Source organism: Diorhabda carinulata, chromosome 3, assembly GCF_026250575.1.
Source record: "Diorhabda carinulata isolate Delta chromosome 3, icDioCari1.1, whole genome shotgun sequence".
Taxonomy (NCBI): Eukaryota; Metazoa; Arthropoda; class Insecta; order Coleoptera; family Chrysomelidae; genus Diorhabda; species Diorhabda carinulata.
In genome coordinates this window covers 8,547,648-8,573,654 of record NC_079462.1, presented here as the reverse complement: position 1 = coordinate 8,573,654, position 26,007 = coordinate 8,547,648, and the positions used below count along the sequence as shown (strand labels likewise).

At 32.3% G+C, this 26,007-nt stretch overlaps 1 protein-coding gene across 1 annotated transcript in view; it reads right to left on the bottom strand.

Annotated features, from left to right (window-relative positions):
• LOC130891477 (uncharacterized) overlaps positions 1-26,007 on the bottom strand; it is a 48,511-nt gene that overhangs the window by 7,257 nt on the left and 15,247 nt on the right. Inside the window, exons 6-17 of the mRNA XM_057796260.1 lie at positions 22,970-23,102; positions 19,568-19,812; positions 16,806-16,978; positions 16,380-16,434; positions 15,395-15,700; positions 11,702-11,831; positions 10,075-10,155; positions 9,242-9,381; positions 8,845-9,157; positions 5,453-5,670; positions 1,797-1,943; positions 538-670 (exon numbers count right to left, since the gene is read on the bottom strand). Of these exons, the coding sequence (XP_057652243.1) occupies positions 538-670; positions 1,797-1,943; positions 5,453-5,670; positions 8,845-9,157; positions 9,242-9,381; positions 10,075-10,155; positions 11,702-11,831; positions 15,395-15,700; positions 16,380-16,434; positions 16,806-16,978; positions 19,568-19,812; positions 22,970-23,102 (2,074 nt within the window). The remainder of the gene's footprint in view (positions 1-537; positions 671-1,796; positions 1,944-5,452; positions 5,671-8,844; positions 9,158-9,241; positions 9,382-10,074; positions 10,156-11,701; positions 11,832-15,394; positions 15,701-16,379; positions 16,435-16,805; positions 16,979-19,567; positions 19,813-22,969; positions 23,103-26,007) is intronic.

Here is a 26,007-nt window from a genome sequence, read left to right as displayed (position 1 = left end):
TAATATATTAAAAATAATAATAACAAAAAAAAAATTTATATATGTATCTGCTAGATACAACGCGACGAAATACGTTAGAAATACCCGCGCGCCTAATGGAAAGTTAACAAACAAAAATTACAAACTTATTATTTTGATTACACATTATTTCGCATTGATGTTGCTATTTTGCGTGTCTGAACTGGTGCTCCATTCAATTCATATTAATAAAAGTTCATCTTTTCTCAGAATTACTAGCAATGAAGGAAGTAACCAAATCCACATCGAAATAGAAAACTTTCGCATCCCTCATAATTTTGATACTTATAAATCATTATAAAAAAACATTGAAGGCTTAAAAACCAACGAATTCGCAGACTAGCATGAAATGTGAACAAATTAATATGTATTTTGATATCATTGACTTTTCCATCACCTAAGTCGCTTCTTACGTTAATATAGAACACCTTGTGTATAATATACAACACCTTGCATGTAATATACAAGGTGTTATATATAATTATATTATATAATTATACAATAATATAATATACTCACCGAGAAGAGTGAAAAGTTTTCGAGTACCAGTTCTGGTCAATATATTTCGATTACTAATGTAATCAGCTGAATAACCAAAAACAAACAGTAGCAAAAAAGATGCTATGTAGGGACTTGACGATACCAAACCATTCTAAAACAAATTAGAAATTCGGATAGCGAAAATAATTTTTTGTGGGTAATTATATTAATAATGGAGCTATATTGTTTTATTTATTGAGGTACCTCAATAATACCTTTATAAAATGCGTTTCTGTTATAAGAAATCCCCCTTTTCCCTATCTTATAAATTTGATTTAGTCTCCATCCTCTTGATTTTAGGCCTGTATATTGGAAGCAAATAAAAATCTTGCAATTCGATCTAATTTTTCTCTGAAAATTTCAAGATTTCTATATGTTAAAGCATTGAAATTGGTTTTTAAATAGATGAAAATCTTGACTGGAATGAAAATTGATTAGAGAACGTTACACATAAGAAGATTCAATTTCCAGAAATTATTTTTTCTCTGATTTTCTTGAATGAAACATTTGAACTAGAACTCTTTTCAAACAACAGCAGTTATCTGCCATCATATGCACGACGTATGTACCCTTATATATTTCTTTTTCGTACAAATTTCTTGATGGAATATTTCTCTTTGTTTAACACTAGCAACTAAATGATCAAGATTTTCCGGAAAATAAACAGATTGAATAATTGAATTTGACTCTCATGATGTAACCAATGTCATTCAGATAAGTGCTAAGTTTTCAATACAGTGGTGGCAAAATCATAAGATTTATGTTACCTCAACCAGGATGTATCACAAACTGGAGAGCATAATTATAGCCCCACATGATTTTCTCAAAAATGTCGTATTTCTTTTTCAAAAATAATGTAAGGTAATTAAAATTTGAACTAAAATAGAGAAGTACGACTTGTGAATCGCCTAGTTTCTGGCGTCAACCTGAAAATGTCTAGATTATAAGTTGGAAAATATATTTGCATATACTTTTAGAGAATCTCACTAAAATTTCAGTTTCTGTTGAACAATCATATAAGTGAGTCGTTTTAGAATTTTCCAGAAAATGGAAAAAAATTTTTATCTCACTGTCATTAAAGATTTGTTTTTGAAAGGCAATATCCTTAATAAAATAGGAATTGAACACTGTGTACGTAGATTCTGCACATTTGAGACGGCCAAAATCTGCGACAACCAGCGTTATCATCGAAAAAGGTCACCAAATGGTATTGGACAAAATTAAAGAATAGTACTCACAGCTGTCATATCATACTTCATTACTTTATTAAAATAGTTAGGCATTTCCACCATTATCATTTGGTAGACCCAAGTATGTCCAGCTACACAAATAAAAGTTGCCCAGAATGGTAAGCTAGTGAAAATACCTCGCCATGGTATATTCAGCTGAAATTTTTACACCGAATAAAACCTCAGTAAAATATGCATTTCATACAGAGTGAGCTTTTAGTGTAACAACGGTCGATAATTCTATTCTTTCAAATACAAATTATATAAAAAAAAAATTATCAAAAATTTTAAACAACCGAAATTATGGCGATATCTACAAGATTGCTGTTTGAAAACGCAAACATGTTTTTTATCAACACACTATATATTACTCATATTTAAACACTTCTACAAACCTCGTTGTTACAAAGTACAGTTTTACCATATTATATGAGGTAATTAGGGAATATTCTATCGACAATACTGAGAAATATACTAGTAGACAGATAATGAATTGTTTTGCATAGTTTTCAAACTAACATGAAGAATCATGGACGAATATTTGTATTCAGAGTGAGCTAAAAAGTTAACTCATTATTTTTTAAATGGTAATATCATTTTACTTTATGCAGCTTCAAATGATAGATTCGTACCTTTATCCGGACTGGATTCTGAGGTATAACATGAAAGTACAAACGATCACCGATGAAAATAAATAATATAATGTGCAAAATCATAACACATTAGTGAAATATGGAGCAAAATGTCTTCTACAAGACAACTGGAGCATATTCTATTACACAAACAAACAACAGACAATGATTATTCTCACAGGTTACCTTTTTTTGAATGAGCTCAACAACAACAACAGATTTTATTGAATTTGTGATTTCTGAAGATTCACATAGATGGAATAGCTAGCATGCATAATTTTTTATTAATTCCCCATAATGAGTCTAAACTTTGTAAGAACTCGATCTCGAAATAGGTGGTATATAAATGTTTGAGGTGGTATCGTAAAGCAACATTTCTTTGACAATCGAGTGAATGATGTTGTCTGAATAGATTCTAACCTATCAATAGAACACGATATTTTTTTCCATAACCGTGTTTATTTTTTAACAGTCTCTTTTGTCCAGTGCTCTAACCATTTCAAACCTTCCAAATCGAATTTGCCGTATGTGTCTTTAAAATAGGTGATAACGTCCTCCTTCAAATAATCTCTTTCTTCTGCAAGTAAAACTGTAAAGTTAGGATATAGAAAAAGTAGCTGGAGGCCAGATCCGATAAGTGGTTGGTGAGTGATTTACCAATCGTGAATTTTAACGATGACGATCACCGAAGGGTGAGGTAATGCGTTACTTAATGGAAAAACTCCAAATAGAGTCTCTTTTTGCAATTTCACCCATAACCTCAACCGTCGATGATACGTGATACGTGAAAATAGCGTCAATATTAACTGGTAAAGATTCATTTTTGTCAATAATGAGCGAATGCGGCACCCAACGCACGGGTGGCTGTCGCTTGCATACTCGTAATTCTTTAGTTAGTATATGGCAAGAGCGTTCTGTTGATATGCCGATAGCTTCTTCTATCTCTCAAACCTCAATTTGACTATCGTACAGTACAATTTAGTGAACGTTTTCAATGATATTGCTGGATAACTCAGCTTTATTCCGTCCTGAATGCTTGTCGTCAGTCAAGATGCCTTATATAATGGTGCAGTCTTTGTACGTCTAGCTCCTCTTTAATTTGCGTACGCCTATTGCTATACAAAAACAAATATTGAAGACACTTCAATAATCATTTTTTTCCATTTTCAGACGAATCTCCCCAGCGACGAAAGTAAGCAACCAATATGGCTGAAATTCTAGTGAGAATCTCACATTTACCAACTTATATTGATAAGTACTGACATCTTCAGGTTGAGGTCAGAAACTTTTCAGACATCTATCGTATATTGATTTTCTCGAAAATCCTTTGCCATTATTACTTCAAAATGTTTTACTTTATCTTCGGCAACATCGTGCTTACTAAAAGATGGTGCTCCATATGCCTGGGATATTTAGTCTGAAATTATTTTTACTTTTATAAATACAATATTCTTATGATATTTAATATTTGTTACATTATCCACTTCTACAGGGTGTTCTAAAAAAAGGTGATCCCGTCTCTAGGATAGATAGAAAACTGAAAAATATTTGAGGTTTGCTCAGTAAAAAAATTTCAAGATAAAGGGCGCTGAAGGGAAAAATACACATTTTTTACGATTTTGCCTCAACTACTGGCAACATTGTATTGAAATTTTATACGTATATGTTTTAGAAGCTGATGCATCCAATGAATTTGTTTTTATATCTGTCTCTCATTGAGGGCGCTGGTGACACGGTTCGTACCCAGTAGTATTGAACATAACTTTTTTAATATTAGATTTATTAAGCAAAATTTCAAATGAACTTAAACATCATTTAGTTTTACACCAAAAATGTACTCTTGATAAAACACAATACTGTGTACCGTTTTCGGAATATTTCGATTTGAAAATTATGAAAGTAATAACCGATGCTGCTATAAAGTATTGATAAAGTTATTGAATATTATTATTATTAATTAGTAAGCATTATGTGAAGTGAAAATATTTGTTGTCGCGTAAATGAGATCCCTTAGATAAATCGGATACATTTGAAAAAATTGGGACTGAGTGCTTTCGTCTCTTGTAACGCTGTAACTAAAATCCAGTCTAATCAGTATAGTATTTTGTTTTACCAAGTAAAATAAGTATGGACATTGAGCTATATGGAACAAAAAACAATTTGATGATCATGTATTGTGGTACCAGGACTCAAACTGTTGTTTGTTTCATACTAATGCTCCCCAATAGCTGAGTACCTATAATTATTTAACTTTGAATTTCATACTCTGAGTTTGCCATGGAACTGTCATTCATTGATAGTTATAACGTTGAGTCTATAATAATTACATTTCAAAAATTTTGTTATTTGTTAAATTAGATATTATTAATCAAAAGTAGTCAAATTTTGAATACACTGACATGTTATTAACCTGAGATGAGTGTTTAGAAAACTCTAGTGCAGCTGCTACGGGTCATAATTTTCAAATCAAAATACTCCGAAAACTGTACACAGTATCGAGTTTTATCAAGAGTACCTTTTGTTTAATAAATTTAATATTGAAAAAGTTATGTTCAATACTACTTGGTACGAACTGTGTAACTAGCGCCCTCTATGAGAGTCAGACATAAAAATAAATTCGTTGGATGTATCAGCTCCCGAAACATATTCATATAAAATTTCAATACGATGTTCGCAAAAGTTGGGACAAAATCGTATTGAAAATTTTTTTTATTATTCAATGCCGTTCATCTTGAACACAGATTGCGTTACGAAATTTTTTTACTGAGCAAACCCCAAATATTTTTCAGTTGTCTAACATCCTGGAGACGGGATCACCTATTTCTGAAACACCCAGTATATTCTATATTATCTATCATATACAGTATTCATTTCCTAGCAATTTCAATATAAAACTAGTCATAGCTTTCTAGATATATATAATTTGATGATGTACAATTCCCATGATAACTGAATTATCATATTGTTACAATAAAAGCTCACCCTGTATATTTCTCAATTTCCATATTATTATTTCATCGTATATTTGCTTACTTCAGGAGTTTCGGGCGCTAAATGATCTTCAATATATTTCCGTTCGGCATATGAGATACGATTATGAGAAGAAGGTAAACTGGCACCACATAAAGCGTATCCTATCATCCACAATATTCCTAAAATAACATATAAATGGAAGGACCATGGCCAACCAGCCCATGACGAAGATATGATTCCTGCTATCGGCATGGCGAAAATTACTCCGAAAAGACCACCTATAGAAAATCATTTTTATATTCGATCCATTACACTTGTTTATTATGAGCCTTATCAATTCCATATTCATCATAAATATCAGTGAAATATTGTAATAAATATTGACTACTCAAAATTAATATGAATAGTTCGATGTTATCAGTATCATAAGTATCAATTGAATTTCCATAAACTTTCGATGGGGAAACATGAAAAATGAGACAAAGATAATGTAAAACGAATGTTATCGTGATAATTAACTCAAATGTTCAGTTTTTACTACTTACTAATATTTATTTAAAGTCAGTGTTCGGTTTGATAAGGAGCTCATAATACAGTGTGTTCATAAATTGGAGTAACTTGATAATGTTTCTATTTCTGGTTATAAAAAAAAATTGAATAAAAGTTTTCTCTACTAATTTAGGTTATTTTCATAAGTCTAAGTTGGAATTTCTGGAACCGTTGATGATATTCATACAGAATACACTGTTACCACCACCAGTACACCAACACTCACAATTATAAACTTCAGTCTCTGAAGACGATAACTAGGTCGTTGAGACGTGCGTCAGACTGTGTAGTTGTTAATGTTAGTGTAGTAGTGGGGTAAATAGTGTATTCAGCATCTCCAAATTTGATTAAATGCACCGTTACTCCAAAGTAACATAATATAGAGTAGAAACGGTGGAGGTCTTCCATCACGTGACTGATGTGTAATATGACTAATATTCTTATAAACCAAATCAAAACTTCTGACAACTCAGTAGAAATAATCATTATGACTGATATTCCAAAAGTCGGTCATTTACGAAGTGGTAACTAAAACAGAAATGTAAATTTTATCAAATACTGGGTGTGTAAGTTCTTGAATAGAAGAGTCCTAATCAGGTTGAAAATCGACGTTTCGGGTAAATATGTTACCATCATCAGGGCAACAAATTGAACCCAAAGCCCTTTATATCTAAGAGTACCTGTTACTTTACATTGATTTTATCTGCTCTTACTCTATGAAATTCCATCGACTTTTTTCATAAGTTCTCGCTATTTAGAAAAGTTTTCATACAACTTTTGTGAATTTTTAAAAAATAATTAGTTAACTATGAATTAGTAAACATTTACATTTATTATTCAATTTAGAAATCAATACATGTAGAAACTATAATTTATCAGATTCAAATAAAAAATATGCAAATCTTTTGTTATCTTAAAACTATCATTACTCAGAAATGCATGAGCAAAAGCTAAATTTGATCTAAAGTTCAAGAACATGGGACGGTATTGTATTATTTGTTCACATGTTTATTCACTCACTTTGTAGTAAAATAAGCATTGTGATCTTTCCGTCTCGCGGCATTTTAGGTATCATAAAAGTCAAAAGTTTACAAGTTGATGATGTATTATATGTACTACCCGATATAAAATTGAATAAAAAGTCAAATCAGTGCTTAAAAGAATTGGTTTCAAGAAAAAATACATATTCTTTCCTAAAATAACGTCAAATTCCACTTCTATAATAGTCAGTTATTAACGTTATATAAATTATAACGTTTTAAGATGACTACTATCATTTTTAAGGAACTATTACGTATGTCTTCAAGTTGGTCTTGTGGAGAAGACAATCGATCTTTTGTTGTTATGTTTGATTTCAATTGATAGAAGAAGATAGTATGTAGAAAATATGTATTCGATAAATCGTAGATTAAATCACGTGATGGAAAATCTTCATCGTTTCTACCATTTTTATATATTATAAATTCTTTGATTTAACTGAAAATAGAATAGATTGGTGCCTGTTGTTTGTTGACAATTTCTAGATTCGAAATATACATTCATAAAAAAGTTTGTTCAGTATTTTCAGATTCTTTTTATAAAATAGTGAATTAGAATTGATTAGGACTTCATCTGTTTGATTAAAGTGACTTTAGTATTATGTGAGTGATAATTAATGTATTCCCAGAAGTACCTGACCTGACCTAGAGATGACGGTAGTTGCTTAGAAAATACCACCGTATTAGAAAGTACACAATCTATACAGCAAATGTTTCAAGTTTTAAGACGCCACGTTGTTTAGTATTTGTTTGGCAGCCATCAATACTGAACGTTTTCTGTGAATTTGTACACATGGAAAAAATGGGTCATCGTTATGTGATATAATACTTTTATTTGAAAGGCATTAGCCCAACCAATATAAAAGCTGAACTAGATTCTACTCTGGGTGAGATTGCACCTTCGTTATCAACAGTAAAATATTGGGTAGTAGTAGAATTTAAACGAATCCGTACGAACTGGGAAGACCAGTATCGCATTGATCGACCAAATGAGGTAACGACTCCAGAAACTGTCGACTGAAAGTGCGCTAGTAGGAATTTCAAAAAGTGCGGTACATCGCATATTAACTGAAAAGATGGGCATGAGAAAACTGTAAGCAAAATGGGTGCCGCGTTCGCTCAGAATCGTAGAAGAACAGCGTGGTGAAGATGATTCCATGGAGTGTTTGGCAATATTTCACAGAAATAAAGCCGAATTTTTGCACCATTTCATAACGTGGAGGGATGGAGAATAATCAAAGCGATGGGCTGAAAAGGGAAAACAGGCTCCACAGAAGGCAAATACAGTTCCATCTGCAAGCAAAGTAATAGCGTCGATTTTTGGGATGCGAGTGGAATCATTAACTATCTTGGAAAAAGGAACGGCATTTAACTAAAAAGAAAGTGTTATTTTAATACCCAATATTAATGAATTAAAGTTAGAATTGCTACCTTATACACCCTATTCGCCAGATTTAGCCCTCCAGACTTAAGGAAATGGCTCGGTGGTCAAAGATTTGAGGAGCTTGACGACTACTTTTATAAAAAGGGTACCGAACTACCGAAAAAGTGTATGAAGCTCGAAAGAGATTACTTAGAAAAATAAATATATCCATTCATCCATCCAAAGTTTTTGTGTTTTCTTTATTGGTACTTCTAGGATCATCCTCGTATTTCCAAACCTATTGTTTTTTTTGCCTTTGTTTCCAATGACTTGAATGTGAAGGAAAGATAATGATCTTTTCTATAATAAATTGTATATGGCTATCGAAACTAGTAAAGTAAGGTAAAAGATATTGTCTATCAAAAATTCATGAAAGGAAAATAACAAGAATTTTCTACATTTTTCAATATACTCTGAATCAACTAAATAAGTGTTGAAGTTACCGGATAAACTGATGGAGCTCATTGTTGACCTCTCCGAAGCCGGAATCCATTTGGCAATCACATTATAAAGTAACGGATAAAATATTCCCTGTACCAAACCTTGTATTAAGCGGCAAACCATCAAACCGTACGAGCCCCACCAACCCGCCACGAAAGGTATCAAAAAATGTATACCAGTATTCAATCCCATTGCTCCTAATAAAAAAGGCTTCGCTCCATAGTTTCTTGCTAAATTAGCACCAATTACTTGTAAGACGGCGTATCCCCAGAAGAAAGCAGAAAGAATAATATTCTTGTTGCTCCATTCATACACCTACAATATGTATACAATATCATTTCATGGAAATCTATTCTAATGTAAAATGAAGTGAAACTACAGAGATTTCTAAAAACTCACCGGTACGTTAGGATTTGTGGTTGTCGAATTGTCTGTCATGGCTACAATCGCGACAGAAAACTGAACTCGGGATCCAACGCCAACGGAAAGCAACGTAAATAGGAAAAAAATCTGAACATGCCGAACTCCCAAAATCGGCACTGAAAGCACATAAATACTTTGTAATTCTTGTGATTATTTGTTCCAAAAAACAGTTTCAAAAATATTAGTCAATAATTTCAGAATTTTTACAATTTTTGTTTTTAAAATCTTTTGTGACATGATCAATCCGTCAATTATTTTCATATTCTCTTATATGTCTAGAAATATAATCTTCAATTTTATAAAATTTTATATATTTCCTATACTTATCTATACATAATGATTATTATTTAAGAATGGCCAATTACCAATAGTCAAATATTAGTAGTAAATATGTTAAAAAATGGAAAAATTTTCCGTGTTTTAATTGTTTATTAATACAATTAACATTCCTGACTAAATTTTCTTTGACTCATTACAAAACTGGTCTTACATAAAAAATGGCCCTTGTTTATCCAAGAAATTTGTGATGGTATCATTTTTTTGGTTTTGACTTTAAACAATCGGTCATTCAACCATTCTTATTCAAGCTTTGTTTAAATAGTAACCGTTATGACATGATCGATTTGTTGCAAAATGTGAAATTGGTATATACTTGGCTTTGGCTCTATTGAGGCAGGTTCCCAAGGAGCAAAAATACGAATTCTTTGTGTGAAAACACTTCTCAAAGCAGCATGCTCTATGTTGTATAGAAATTTGATGGAAGTTTCGATGTTTCAATAATATAAATAGAAAACGATGTAATAACTCACCACTAGTCGATGGATTGTCTTTCTCTTCGTTTGCAACTGGTACATAAACTACATTCAATCCACTTATGCTCATTTTTAAAACTTAATTACAATTTACAAAATAATATTTCTATAGTTTATTTATGTTTGTTATGTTAACATTTTCATTCACTTCAAACTCGCCTATAATATATTCTAGAAGGTGAATCAGGGTATATTAAAAATAAATAATTTTCACTATTTTTTATAAATTAATGTTAGTATTGGAACGAATTCTATTTTCTTTATTATTATACTTTATTTATAAATAAAAAAGATTATTTGAATTGAATTTACGTAACATGTCTCATCTTGTGCAAATAATAATTGTTTATACACTAAAATTTTGTTATCAATCAAAACGTTCATGATTTTGTGTATTACCAAATTTGTGATGGATAATTCCATGAGCGGAGCGAGGTTTTTTAAATGTATATAAACTTAACAGCAAAACAAACTTTCCTGTGTGAATTCACATTTTACACTGGACATGGATTCTCCTCTGCACTAGCTACTTCAGTATTTCTGTCCACATGAGTGCGGACTTGGAGGTGGCCTCTTCTCCGGTTTTTCCTCTCTCCTTATTTTTTCGATTCATCTGTTATATGTTCATATGCCGTGTCTTCTTTAGAGGTATTCCTCTCCGCTTTTTTCCTTCTTTTCGTGTTGTTCACTTCGGTGTAATCTCCTTCCACATGGCAATCTCTCATTTGTTTTTCTACGGAGCTTCTGGCTTGAACTTTGGGCTCTCCCTTCTCTTAACATCTACGGTAGTAGGACAAGTATCTTTCTTTTTCGTTCGGTTTTCCATAACTTCAATTTTGTTCAATTTTATTGACGCTCAAGTTTTGTCATGTTGGCTTCCATCCGTTGGTTGATTTCAATTAGGTTTTGAACTCTTGCGTTTTGGATTTCTATGTTCGCCTTCAATTTCCTATTTTCTTTATCTATTTTTTTGATTTTTTTCCTCATGTTTTTTTATTATTGTCTCGAAATTTTTCCTCATTCTATCAGCCGACGTGCATTTGTCGTAGGGTTTCTCCCTATTTTCAGAGTTTTCAGGCTCCATGCCTGTAACTCTTTGTTTTGGTCTACCTTTCTTCAGCTGAAGTACCTAAAAGTGACTGAAAATAAAATATTTTGTCTTAGTGAGAAGTACGGCTATTTCTAAAAACGGATTATCTCCACCCAATCAAATTTGTGTTAACAAACACAAGTTATTATTATTCATAAAATATAAAAAGCTGTGTCTGTGCACAACTACCCAAGGGAGAAAGTTTTATCAGAATCCTACTTAACTACCTGAGTCTGCTTTCACTGCACTTCACTAAAATAAGTATTTACTCCATGAAATCACTCACATGAGTCAATACTTGCAATGACTTCGATTATTCCTTCGCGCACAATTGCTGCTTCGATGTTATCTGCTGCTTCTTTGGCACATTGGCCTGCCATTTCTTTTCCTGCGATGCTGGTATGTCATGGGGCCCAAATACTTTGCCTTGGATTGGTGGGTGAGGTATAACTGGAAATAGTTCTTCTCTTCTCTATCATTCTGACCATGAACAAGTATAAATAGGAGAGGACCAAGACTAACACCTTGTTTTACCCTCATATTCGTCAATCATCTTCCATCTATTTGACCTTTTCCTCTTACGTTTATTAATAAGTATAATATTATACTTCAAATGACTAAATATACATTCGAAATCGTGTGGTTGAAAGGTATTAGGTATATCCTAACGAATAAATTGTTCACGGGAAAATTGTTTTCTACCTTGATGAAACTAAATCAAAGTAACGAAAATATAGCAGAATAAAAAATGCTCGTAATGTGGTTCACATAGAAGAGTGGTCTGAGATTCAAAGATGCCGAGAGAAAAATGAAAACGGCTGATAATAATTTATATAGTTGATGTTAGAAATTTTTGCCTGATTGATTATTTAAACTGGTTTCTTATAAAATAAAATACTACCATGAAACACGAAGGAGTCAGATTCTGTAGAGATCATGAATAATACTCCTTCTTACTACAGATTAGTCAAAAAGTTAATAAATTCTTTATGGCGTAAAGCTAAAATTCTGGATTGGCTGCAAAAATAAAAGCTTCAAGATGAGAGTAAATCGTAGGTAATGAAATAAATAAAGAGAGCAGTTGCTCAAGAAAATAGGACTTTCAAGTTAAATTATGTTTAATCATATGTATCCAGCACTTACCAAAAATTGTCTGCAAATTATTGGGAAAAGAACATCCAGCATGTAGAAAGGTTTGAAAAGAAATGTGGGATGTGTACTCTTGAGTAGATACTTACAATAACTTTACCAGTTATATTAAGATTGATGGTCAAAGTGTTCATTATATTTTGTTGTTATTTATATCCTACATACATACAGTAAATTACTTCACTTTAGAATGAAATCAAAACCAAAATTATATAGATAAATAGATAAAGATAATTTGAAAAAAATGGAAAAAATGGAAAAAACAATAATATAAACTTCTTAAGTTCGAATACCAAACGAGAAAATAATATTTCAATTAGAAATGAGTAAATACATTAGCCCCATTTCTCCGTTCATAATTACTTCATTTGCTTATCTTAATGGTTAACCACAGTAAGCCTGCGAAGTTGTAAGTATATTACTACTGCGAGAATCATATTAGTTTGCCGATCGTTTTGCTATCGAAACTCAATTTTGTAGAAGGTTGGTTCACGTACAATTGAATTATTTTAGCATGTAGCTTTATACACACGAATTTTGTAATGATTGATACTTCCTTGTACAGTATTTTAAATACAAAGCATGCCAAACAAACTGTTAGTAACTTACCATCAATAATATACAGTACCAAATCGACAACAAATATGATTTCAGACAAAAAGTACTTTAATTTCATATTGTTTCGTAATCATTTTGAACCCAGTAAATTATATATTGTATCAAAAATACTGGATTAAAGTAGTTCAACTCACTTAAAGATTATTTATATTGAAACAACTTGTAATAAAGTTTTTGAATTATTGCAACTTGATTTATGTTTTACTCTACAAAAACAGTACGGAATGAAACATTGTACGGTAAACGGCAGTGAAACGGCTATAAAATAAAGATCTAGACACTTTAACACTCACGCGCACGTATGAAAAAGAGTCCCATCAAGCATCTATTCCCGAGCGGGTGCGAACTAAAGCATTCCACCAGCTTTTGTCATTCTGACAGGAACTCAAACAGGACAGGACATACTTAGTTGTCGCGGTTCATCGTTTCGTCGTCGAAACTATGTATATAGATTTGTACCTTATCGTTGTATCAAATAAAACTACTACCTCTTTCGCTAAGGGTTGATACAACGGCCAATAGAATAAAATACGACATTAATTTCTCTTGGAACAGCCCTGATCTCAAGGTACGTCATAGGACCATATCTAGTGACCCAATCACCCTTAAATCATGATGCGATTCTAATCTTCTCTATCTCAATGTTTCTAAAACTAAAGTTTCATTATATGAAAATATATTGCAGCCTTTTTTATCAGATAATTTATAAAATTCTTAGTGCTTGTTGTGGACAATTCCTTGAAATGGAAGTTACGTATTGCCGCCTTATCTAAAAAATTAAGTTCCTCTGCTTTGCGCTGAGATCAATTTCCAAAGAACTGAACGTATGCACATCCTTAACAGTCTATTTTGCTCTTATTGAGTCGCATCTCCGATATGCCCTTCCCTTCTGGGGTACGTGTGATGTGACTCAATTTGAGCGAATCTTCAAACTACAGAAGAGAACTGTTCGATATTTACTCGGACTAAACAGCAGGGCTCACTGCAGGGACTTCTTTAAAAGATTGAAAATTCTGACTCTTCCTTCACTATTCACATTTGAATCCGTTTGCCTAATTTGTACGCACGCTTCTCCAATTTGAGAAGGATCGTTGCACAGCTATCCACTTAGGAACGCGGAACACGACCTTTACCTAACTACTCCACGTTCAGAATTAGTTAAAGGCTCAATATTTTACAATGCAAAAAAAAATGTACAATCACTTGCCAATTGAAATCAAATCGATATCATCTTTTCCCGCATTCCGCAAAAATTAGAGGGCTTATTTAATTCCAATAATAATATTAAATTCCGGACATGCCGCAAACTGGTTTAATTTTTGCTATGGACTCATATACGACTTATATACTAACCTTACCTATTACATATACATATAATTTTGTTACTCATTATGGTTTTCTTATGAATATTGAAATTAAATTGTATAAGTATCTTTATTTAGTTTATATGTTTTTTAGTTTTTGTCTACAATTTGTAACAATTGTTTGACAATAAAGCATTTTTCTCTCTATCTTTCTAAGAAAAGTACTAAACTAACTATTCTATCGGAATCTTTAGAGCTGTTACCATATCGGAAAGTTTGTGGTGTAACTACGTGACATTGTAATTACTATTTCCGGTACTTAAAAGTAATTTTAAATAGAGCATTGCTGCTAAGAAAGTTAATCCTTTCAATTTCAAGATGAAACTAGAATGAAAACTGACATTTCTGTATGAATATGACAGTTTTTTGGGAAAACAACCACTTGTATTTGTTGTTGCCTAACCGCTAATGAAAAAATTTTGACAGTGCAACAACACATCAACATGCTGACAACTTTTTTCTTCATACCTCGGTCGAAAATACACATCTTTTACACTTATTTTCATACCTGGGGCATCATGGCACGCAGTTTATAGCTAACCTAACTAATGCACTTATTTTTATCATTCTGCCTTGAAATATGTGCAAAAGATGCTTACTTTCGACCGAGGTATGAAGAAATAGTATCTTAGACTAATAGGACAGGAAGTTTTAGAGGTTACGCCTCGGAAATCATAATGACAGCTGACTTATTTTCATACCTGGGGCATCATGGCACGCAGTTTATAGCTAACCTAACTAATGCACTTATTTTTATCATTCTGCCTTGAAATATGTGCAAAAGATGCGTAATTTCGACCGAGGTATGAAGATATAGTATCTTAGACTAATAGGACAGGAAATCATAATGACAGCTGACTTTTTTGGTACTGTATCTGATTGTATAATTAATTGCATTATCTCCTCCCTTAACTTTTGTACTTTAGTTTCCCATAGCTGATCCCCTTGCAGTTTATTGTACATCAGCTGGTCATATAACATAACATAGGGAAAAAATAATTTTTAGGCATTCTTATTTATCTGACATTATATAAAAAGCCCGTTTTGTGGTAGTTGTGCTTATAATATGTATGGTACAGTTATTCATATAAATTACCCCCACAATTTTTCTGCCTCGTTCTAACTTGTTATTTATTATGTCTTCGATGGCAACTGTGGTTAATCTCCATCCGTAAAGTTTCGGAGCTTCCAATTTTAGGCTACCAACTTTTTGTATGGTGCAGTTACCATTTTGGTAATTTGAACATAAAGAGATTAATGTTTCAATTGAGAATATTTTCACCTGACACGGTGAACAAACTAGATGTCTATTAGCTCCGTTGTTATCTTGTATATCTTCAAGGTTCATGTAATTTAACTCATTCATGCAACCGGCTCCTATTATACCAATCATTAATGCAACCTTAATGCAAAATATTGATAAATTATGTTAAAATTTAAGGCAATATAAATGGATGATGCATCTTTGAGAAATTTATTTAGTTTCTTCTATGTAAAAAAGTCTTGTCTTCTTTGGGTCGATGGCCTGGAAAGCCTAGTAGCTAGAGCTAGACGACACTTCCTATCCCACAGAATTCTTGACATATGGTACAACTTTAGCTTCCGCAGTGTCTACTGGCTCCTTTATAAGCAAACTTGACTGCACTTCATCTATTCGGATTTGTATCAAATTGTAATAATATAGTTCATAGTTGGATTATAGGCAAACAGGGATCGTTGCGCTAATAGGCTTTCTAATAGACCAGTCGTGTCCCACTTGGAACTACCAAATGCCAATGTCCTTTAAGACTCTAATCAGGCACATGTGAGCGCTCGGCTCTTTCTTCCCTATTTCCTACAGTTTCTTTCTTTTTTACGCAGCAACAGTATTCAAGAATTCCCGTAATACCTGTAGCATAGAGATGGCATCTTAGATGATTGTATCCGGTTGAAAGGCATATCGCCTTTTTGAATAGCGCAGTTATTTGGCGAGAGAGATGAAGGTCCATCAATTTATGTCTTAGCTTGTCTGGCGAGCGAATCAGCCTCGTCGTTGCCCTAGAGACCAGGCACCCAAACTAGCTAGATTATCCTTCACTCACCAGGACTGTTTTACAAACTAACACAACAGCCATTATGGCTTGTATAACAGTTCTTCTGTATGAGCAGAAAATTATAAAAATAGTTTGTGAAGTTTAAATGATTCACAATCGTTGTATATTATTGCATTCTCATAAATAAGGAATTGCAGTAAAATCTCTTGATAGGTGTTTCAAATCAATTTATTACCAATTTCATTACACAGGTACTCCATTGAAGCAGTATATAATGCCCCTAGCTTACTTACTAAGTTACCTAACCTAACTTATATCCAAATACTTTATTCAACACATTATACTTATTAACAAAGTACAAATATTTAGGAAATTATTAACTTGAGTTGTCATAACTTAAAAGTAATAAATAGTACGAGTATGCTCTAAAATAATAAAGTTTTGTTAACGAAACATATATACAATTTATTTTACATTGAGATAATAGATATTACAGATTGTTTTTTCATTCTTTCCCTTTTGGCTTCCTTTTTAGCTGGATCGAAGTCTTGAATTTCGACAGACGAAGTGAATAAGAATAATATGGCTGGTAATATATACATTGCTGTACCTATCAGAAATATTATCTCCCATTGTGATTTGTTCGTCTGAAACAAATAACACATCACTCGATAAGTCGTGTGACTAATTAAGAAAAACACATTTTTTTTTTGCTAAGAATCGATTTTATTCATCAATGTATTTTCCTTCCGGAGCAATACAATCATTCAAACGCTTCCCTAACTTCTCGATGCCGTGCTTATAGAAGGATTTGTTTTTCGCCTCGAAATAGGCTTTAGTTTCACCGGCGAGCAATTTTTTGAGATCAGCAGTAGTCAAGTAGTCGCTGGGGGCTAGATCTCGACTATACTGTGTATTAAGACGCAATTTGTTCAAATTAACCATCGTTACCTTCACCTTTAGAATCTGTGTATTGTTTTGGTGAAACAGTGGTTTTACTCACATATGAGACCGTTTAATCCATGCGCATCCCAAAATACTGAAATCATAACCTTCCCATCTGACTGTTGTGCCTTTGGATGCTTCGGACGTGGTTCACCGGCTGCAGTCCACTTAGATGATGATCGTTTTGATTCCGGAGTGTCGTGATAGATCCATGGTTCATCCATTGTCACATATCGACACAAAAATCTGATTTATTACGTGTAAACATGGCCAAACACTGCTCTGAATCATAAACATGTTGTTGTTTGGATCGACTGTGAGTAAACGAGGTACCCACTTTGGAAAAAAGCTTCTCGGGGTCAAATGTTTGTAAACAGACTGTCTTGTGATATATTTACAGCCTCAGCTATCTCACACAATTCCAATTTATCATTAGATATAACCAATTTGTGGACTTTTTTTATATTTTCTGGAGTAACCACCTCAATTCGGCGACTAGAACGTTCACCATCATCGGTGTTGGTACAACCACGTTTAAATTCTAAAAACCAATAACAAATGGTTCTTTTCGATGGAGCAGAGTCCGGATAACACTTTTGAAGCCATTGCTGAGCTTGTACAATATTTTTTTCATCAGGAAGCAATGATAAATTAAAACACGAAAATGTTTTGTATCCATTGCTTTGAAAATAACAAAAGTAGGTTCACTTAAACGGCTGTCACTTTTTTCTGACTTATCAAAATGTCATGTAATTCTAGACATAGTCTTTTGAAAGCTGGTACTTCATACACGTCTTATGGATTTGACAATAGCAGCGCTATCTGCGTGTCAGTCACACAATTTATCGAGTGATGTTATATAGTGAACAATTTTATTCTAATTATGCTCCGTAGATTTCAATCAAACTTTTGAGTCCATTGAAACACAATTACTTTAATTAAAGATGTTATAATTTCTCCAAACTTATAAATACTGGTTAAGAGAATGTGTTTAAACAGCCAAATGAATATGCCGCAAGAGCTGGCTCATTTCTGGTTTACCGACTTGGTAAATTGGCTGAAATTTTGATAAACGAAGGAAGTTTGATGGAAAAACGACTTTCACAAGTTGAAAATTGTTCTTATCGTTGATTGAATATATAGACAAAAATAATCTCGACTGTTAAATAAATATAATGTACCACGTAACATTTTAAAAAACCGAGGAAAAGTTACGTAAATATTATTTCAAAAGTACTACATCCCGTGGAACGAATTAAGTGGCTCTCTTTTTTTAAAAATGGAATTTTGAACACGAATGAACCACTCTACAAATCATCAAATAAAGTAAATGAGATAAAAATTAAAGTGAAAACTACAGTCGAACAGGTTTGCAATATTTTACATGAAAAGTTGTTATGAAAAAGCTAACTACAAGAGAGATTAGAGATTAATCATACAGAAATACAGGAGAAACAAAAAAAATACTGATAAATAACACAATTACAAAATTAAGATTCTGTACTGTACAGTACAGACGATGGTTCAAAAGTTAAGTGGCGAAAACATCTTTGACCTGCACGAGAGTAAAGTAAAATATTGATTTCAAGTAAAAAAGTACACCATTGAAAAGAAGGTAGACTATATAAAATCTGCACTACTTCGAAAAAATGGATGACAATCGAACGAAAGTTATTTGAACAGCCAGATTAAAATCGATAGACCACAGAGGAGGTAACAACCGATAAAGCTCTCAAAGTAACAAAAAGCTTAAAGCTACTGTATTATCATTTTTTACTTAAAAGGCAAGACACTAGCAACTTCCACAAGAAAGTTTGGAACCAATGCAATGCAGTGATTTTGTACCTAGATAGATTTTCAATCTGATTGTACAATTGCATGAATAACTAGTGAAATTAGTTCCGTATTCAGTTAATTTGGATAAAAAAAGATTTGATAGGGACCAGAACATGCCTATTTTAAGGATTACCTTATATTGTAGATCAATAAATATGTTAAGTGTGAGAGAATAGCTGCAATTATAGAATTGAATTATATTTCAGGGATCTATTTTGAACAAGCACATCCCTCAATGAGAAAAACGTACATTTTTTGACGGTACCCAACCAAAATATGGACTACTTTCCTATCATATATTGTTAAATGTATTTCCACGTCTATATTTTCTATACCGAAAAGTTTTTTTGTATATTTCCTTCCAAAGAAGAATATTTTAATTTTCCCAAACTCTCTATAGCCAAACTAACAATTTCTGGATATTTCAATGCTGGTATCCATCCTCAATAATTTACCTGATCCTGTACAATGAACTGGACAGATAATGGCCCAAAAATCGAAACAAAACTTCCAGTACTGTTAACCATTCCAAGAAGGACTCCCGAAAATGATGGTGCAATATCCATCAGATTCAATTGCACCCCAGGCACTGTGAAAGATTGCATACCAGTAGATATCACAAGCATCGCAACAGATGTATTTATAGCGTCAGAGGGTATTAATGCTAGTGTTAGCAATGCCAATCCTGGACCCAAGCATCCTAAAAAACATATAAAGCATGTTTCAGAATTCAGATATTAAATTTTTAATTTCTATAATATAATTAGATACAAAACTTTTACAAAAAGAAACTTTTTAAACATCAGTCAAAGATAAGATAAAATTAATTATAATTAATCCGGCGTTACATACGTGGCATTTAATAAACCCCAATTGCGGAAAACTCTCTGAAAGTGAAACCAAATGTAAAGATATGCACGTGTCCGTCCCTGTAGCTTCCCAAATATTTATCCTGTTGTACACCTATGTATTCGTGTAACTGATGTTGTAAAATACGTTCTACGCGTGAAGTATTTATCATAAAGTAAGTTTAAAATAGTTACTTTAGTCACGTGGTTACTTTTTCTATTTAAGTTATGTAAAATGGTGCTAAGAAGTTAATTAAATTTTTTCTTCAGAAATACCGATTATGTCTTATGAGGAGGAATAGAAAAGGCTCCTGGCGCTATGGGATGATGACGTAGTGGTTCCATGAAGCGAAAATGACATTGATTTTGTTTCTGAAAGTGAACCCAACACCCGCACCGATTCTGAGCAGGATATAACAATTGACAAACGCCAATCAATGACCCGGACAAAGAAACATTAAATTAATTTCACAATTAATACAGGCAAAACAATCAAGATTACAGACTTTTGAGAAGGATTTTTATCAAAATATTGGGCCTACAACTGATCCAAGGACAGATTAATAATAGGAAGAACGTTAAATTATGGAAAATGGAGTTTCACAGACCCCACGTATGTACTGGTGTAAGAATTTTCCACCTATGTAGCGCCGGGTTAACAATTACACATTTGAAATAATATTATAATTATTACAACCGTTCAGTGTTTAAAGTATTATGAATATAATTTGCTTGTCCTAGATATTCAATTTGAGAATATCTTATTGTGCAATAAAGTTATATTTCCTTCATATCTTAAATAGAATTATCAAATGTGCATTGCATGACATCTTCCTTAAACTACTCGCTACAATATTCGAAGTTTCTAGTGCTGAAATTAAATTTCTCCCTATCATCACAAATTCCATTGATATATGTGGTCGCAAATCTGGTGTTAATTCTGTTCTACCATATGTTTTAAACAATTTTTCAGCTCCTTCTGTCCTGTGTGCTACCGATTCATCAATATACCCTGCAACGACTGTTGATGACTTCCAACCGCAATGTTTCTTTAGTTTCATCTTCCCAAGAATCAACTAAAAGCGTTACAGAAAATCTTCGAAATGAATGACGTGTATAGGAGTAAACATTTTCAAGTTGAAGATTAGCCACTGTTTCGGGGATCTTGTTTTACTCACAACCTGATTGATACATTTTCCATTGTGATATGCATAAAAAAGTGGCGATCCTTTGCTGCTGCTGGACGAAGAGCTATTTACAGTAAAATTTAACATATTTTTCATTTAACACCAATCTCCTGTTTACATAATTCGTTGTTAACTTGAATTTCACAATTAAAAACGTTTCCGAATCTTCTTTTTCACTCTTAGTTTTCTAAGATAATAGAAAGTCTAAATTGAGTAAATAATCTTATTTCATCAACATGGCAAAAATTTGCCCCCATCATTTTAGTAATGTATAACCTAATAAAAATATAATTTTTAACATTTGCAATTATGAATTGTTCGAGTTTGAAGGTATTTTCGAATTAAATAAAACAAGTTTTCTTATTGTACCTGACTGATTTCACAAATTCGACAAGCGCTGGCAATCTCTAATACAGTTTCATCATTGGATAAACTTCATCGAGAGCATTAATCGAAAAATCACTAATTTGTGTACTCGAAACTTGTAAACTTATAGAATAATTCGACGACATTGTTGATGGCTTTTGTTGTGCCAATTTCGAAAAATTAACCAATAGGAGACGGTATCCGAGAAAGAACCGATTGTTTTTTCATCTTCCATTCCATGAATCTTGAATAAGCTGCTTCGTAAATTTTCCGCGATTTATATATAAGTATCTCAACAGGTCTTTCCTCCATCTATTTTTGTTCATGGCTTCGTCACGCCAATCCTCTATTCTTTCTTAATCTTCTCTACATGCCTCTATCGATTTTTTCCACAGACTTGTTCTCCCTTCAACAAGGATCTTTTCATTCAAATGTCTTCGTCCATTTTGGCTATCCATCTAACGGAGTCTTTTCGCTCTGACTACATATATCATCTCAGCTTTACCATACAGTTTTTCGTTCTTCTTCTCCATTCGTTTTGCTCTCGAATCCCCCTAAAAATCCTCCTTAGTACCTTTCTCTCTGGAATGTTTATTTTGTTTTCTTCTTTTTTGTCCATGATCCAATACACACTGCTATACAGACCGTTGGCTGTATAACTGTCTTGTAAATGAGTAACTTGGCAGCTCTTGAAATATCTTTTGATCTTAATAGTCCTTCTAGGGCTCCAAACGTTTTGTTCCCTCTCGCCAGTCTTTTGTAGATTTCCCTGGTTTGACCTCCTTCGTTTATCACTGCCGGTATTCGAACTCCTTATTTTGCTCTGTCGTCACTTTCAACTGGTTGTAGCTATTCAGATCCCTTCCCACCTACATATATTTAGTCTTTTGTTTATTTATGCGCAGTCCATATTCTTTCGCTTTCTTTTCAGAGAGTAGAAACATTTTTTCTAGATCTTTTTTCGTTTTACTTATAAGTACCACATCATCTGCGTAGACAACCTTCCGCGATTTAGCTGGCAATAATTTTTGTTACACTACTTTGGCTACTTCTACTAGTTCCGGTGGAGTCGAAGGAAACTCAAAATCAGACATTTTTCATTTTATAGTGTTGAAAATAACTTCTAAACAACAAAGTTAACAATTTCCAAATCAAATTATAAAATTAAATTGACAGCTTTTTGATTACCTTGAGTATTATACACGGCAAAAATACTAGATTGTAGCTTTAGGTTGTTTTTCCCTCGTATAATAAATAACTACACAATTCAAAGCAAAAGCTCTTTTGTAATTATTGATTCGGTCATGTATCTTCAATATTAAAAAAACTACGATAAAAAACTATAATTATACACATTGAAGTGGATGTATGGACCAACAAAAGAAACCTAATCAGATCGATTGCCAAACAAGTTAGTAAATGATTAGTAATTGTAGTGAAGAAGTTGTCTACTTACCTACAAAATTAAATATCCTTCTGGACCATAAAACAGATAATAATTTCTTATTAATGAGAATATCTGATAAATAACCAGCTACTATCATTATTATAAAACTGGCAATGGATGGTAATGACGACAAAAGACCATTCTAAAATAAGAATAAAATAATAAATTTCTTAAACTTGACTTTTTAAATATTTTTTGAAATATGTATTCTAATTTTAAGCCTATATTTTTTTAAAGAAAAGTCTATGAAGTTTCGAATTTTTATTTTTATTTAACTGCTGTTACAAAAAATAGATTTAGAAATGAATAAATATGTGTCAAATACTGCAAACTCATAATCAAAAATCTACAATCAAAATGGAACGAAATTTTCTTCACCTCAAAATAAGTAAAATCAATAATATAAAATCAGAATGTTATACAAAACGAACTTGGTTCTCAAAATATTGAAACTTCAATTCGTGTCGATCAGTGATTACAAGATAGAGCTATTCAACTACCAGATCCTGAATTGAGATACACAACTATTGATTTCATTGAAGGAAAAAAGATAATTTATTATAAATTTATTATAATCAATTTACAAAAGAAACTGATTTTAAACAATGATCAAAATCAAAATGTAAAACATGTATCTCTGTAGTAAATATGTAATTAGAGTAAGTTTTAAAAGACATAACAAATTTTTAAAATATTTCAGTATTTCCCTGGGACAACCCCGGGACTCCTATAATGGAGACTTGAAAAATAATCTTTGAAACAAACGATATTTCGGCGAAAAAGGCTCGGAAGATACTAGTCAATATCACTCAAATTTGATTACAGATTATATAATTTATTTTATTTAGAAAATTATTCTTGAAGACACTGCTCCTTTGTTGCCCCCAGACCCTGCGGAAAGGGTCCATCAGAGCTTGTTCGAATGAAAGCCCTCATTTTTCAGGCCAATAGATTCTATGAACAAGAATATATATCGTCATATTTTTTGAGATAAGATGAAGTAAAACGATTTCACATAACATTTATTTATTATTAACCGAAACAATAGTAATGCCTAGTTCCTAAAAAATGGTGAAATAAGCTACTTGAACAGTTTTACTAGGACAGATAGATTGGAAAGTGATTAATAAGAAAAAAAAATAAAACTGCATCAAAAAACCAATAATAGAAATTATGAGATCTCAGAAATCCTCAAAATGAGGCGATTTGAATAAAATTGATAATTCTATGTATGAGAGCCGTTTTTTTCAACTTTCGATCGCTCCGTGCAGAAACTACGCGGGCAGAAGAAAGCAAGCATGCGCTTTAGGCCACTGCAAAGCACTCGCACTATACACTTTGCCATTGTTAACATTCAGGCGTCAGTCGGCGTTTTGCTACAACCACGTAAACATGTCCGCAATCATAGATGCTCCCGCCAAGTGTGAATTGCGAAGTGTGATTCATTTTCTACAGGTTGAAGGACAAAGTGCTGCGGAAATCCATCGGAGAATAAACCATGTGCTTGGGGAAAACTTCATGAATGATGATGTTGTGCGTGAATGGTGTCGAAAATTAAAAGATGGCCGTAATGATGAACTTGTCTTTTATTTGTAGCCTATCGCAGGACAAAAGTGAAAAGGCCCTCGAAATAAAATTCAATGTAACTATAAATAATATGAGAATTTCATCTTTGTTGAGTGACGGATACTACATTAGGTTATGGTGACATAAATTACATAATAAGGTAGCAGCTATAGTGCGACATATACACAGTCGCACGCTATCTGGTGGTGCTGGTCATAATTCAATGTTGTGGGAACTATAAAATATAACAGGTGGTTCTAACTATTACAGGGTAGCGATGAACTATGTTCTAGATATTTCTGGAAGAGATTAACTGTAATTGTACAAATGTTTTTAGACAGAAGTCTCTACAATAAACTAAAGTTATTTCAACAGTAATATTAATATATAAGCACACAGTAGAGCTGAAGTTCGATATTAAGGATACGTGGGGAACGGTACAAGTAATCCGAGCGATAAAGAAGTGAATTCTATAGTGAAGCAATTGTTATAAAGAGTTTGTTAACAGTACGATGGGTAGTGTAATAAACTCTATTCACGGACCATTACTCGTGAAGCGTTACAATATGGTTAACATTGATTGTTCATGTGGTATGTGGAGACGTCAATATTATGTTCTATAAAAAAAATATGTAGTTCATTAAAGTAGGCTGAAAAACAAAAGCATATATATGATGCAAACATTATATTTAATAAATAGAATAATTTCTAAATTTTTAATATATCAATAATAATATTGATACTTACAGCATAAACAGAGGGCAATTAGATATCTCAAAATTAATTGGACCGTTACTAAATAATAATGAACGAAAATCAGTATATTATTGAATGTTTTTTTTTAGGATATATCAATAACTTTTCGTGTTCATCTGAAAATTTATGACAAGCACTAGATAAATAAGAATGAGATGGTGTTTCTTTATAGTATGAAACTATGGAGTAAAAGTAAAAAAAAAGGAGGAATATAACAGATGTTATTTTTATGTACAAGTTTCGAGTTTGGTGCGCTCCTTCAATTCAACTTCAACCAAGAAAAGTAACAGGAAATAAAGTTCTTTGATGTTTTCAAAAAATTTCTTATCAAGCAATGAAATAATCGATTAAATAAAAATTGTTAAGCTAAAAATTCTACTAGTTGGAAAAGAAATTTCTACATTCATATTTTTATTGTATTAAAAATGGAAAATTTGAAAGACATTTACAGATTGATGGAAAAAATAGAAGATGAATCAAAGAGGAATCAGAGCAATAGAAGATCGAGTGGATATTTGAAAATGTTTACATTTGAATATAATTTAAAAAAAAAGTATAAAACCAAAGATTAATTCTTTATATTTGTTTTATTCTTCCTAATTTCACATTTTTATTATACTATCTATAATTAATGTAATTAACTAAAAAGAAGAGTTACCAAAACAATTGATGACATTGAAATTTTGACTCATTTCTGATTTTTTGAATTTTTGAATTATAAATTC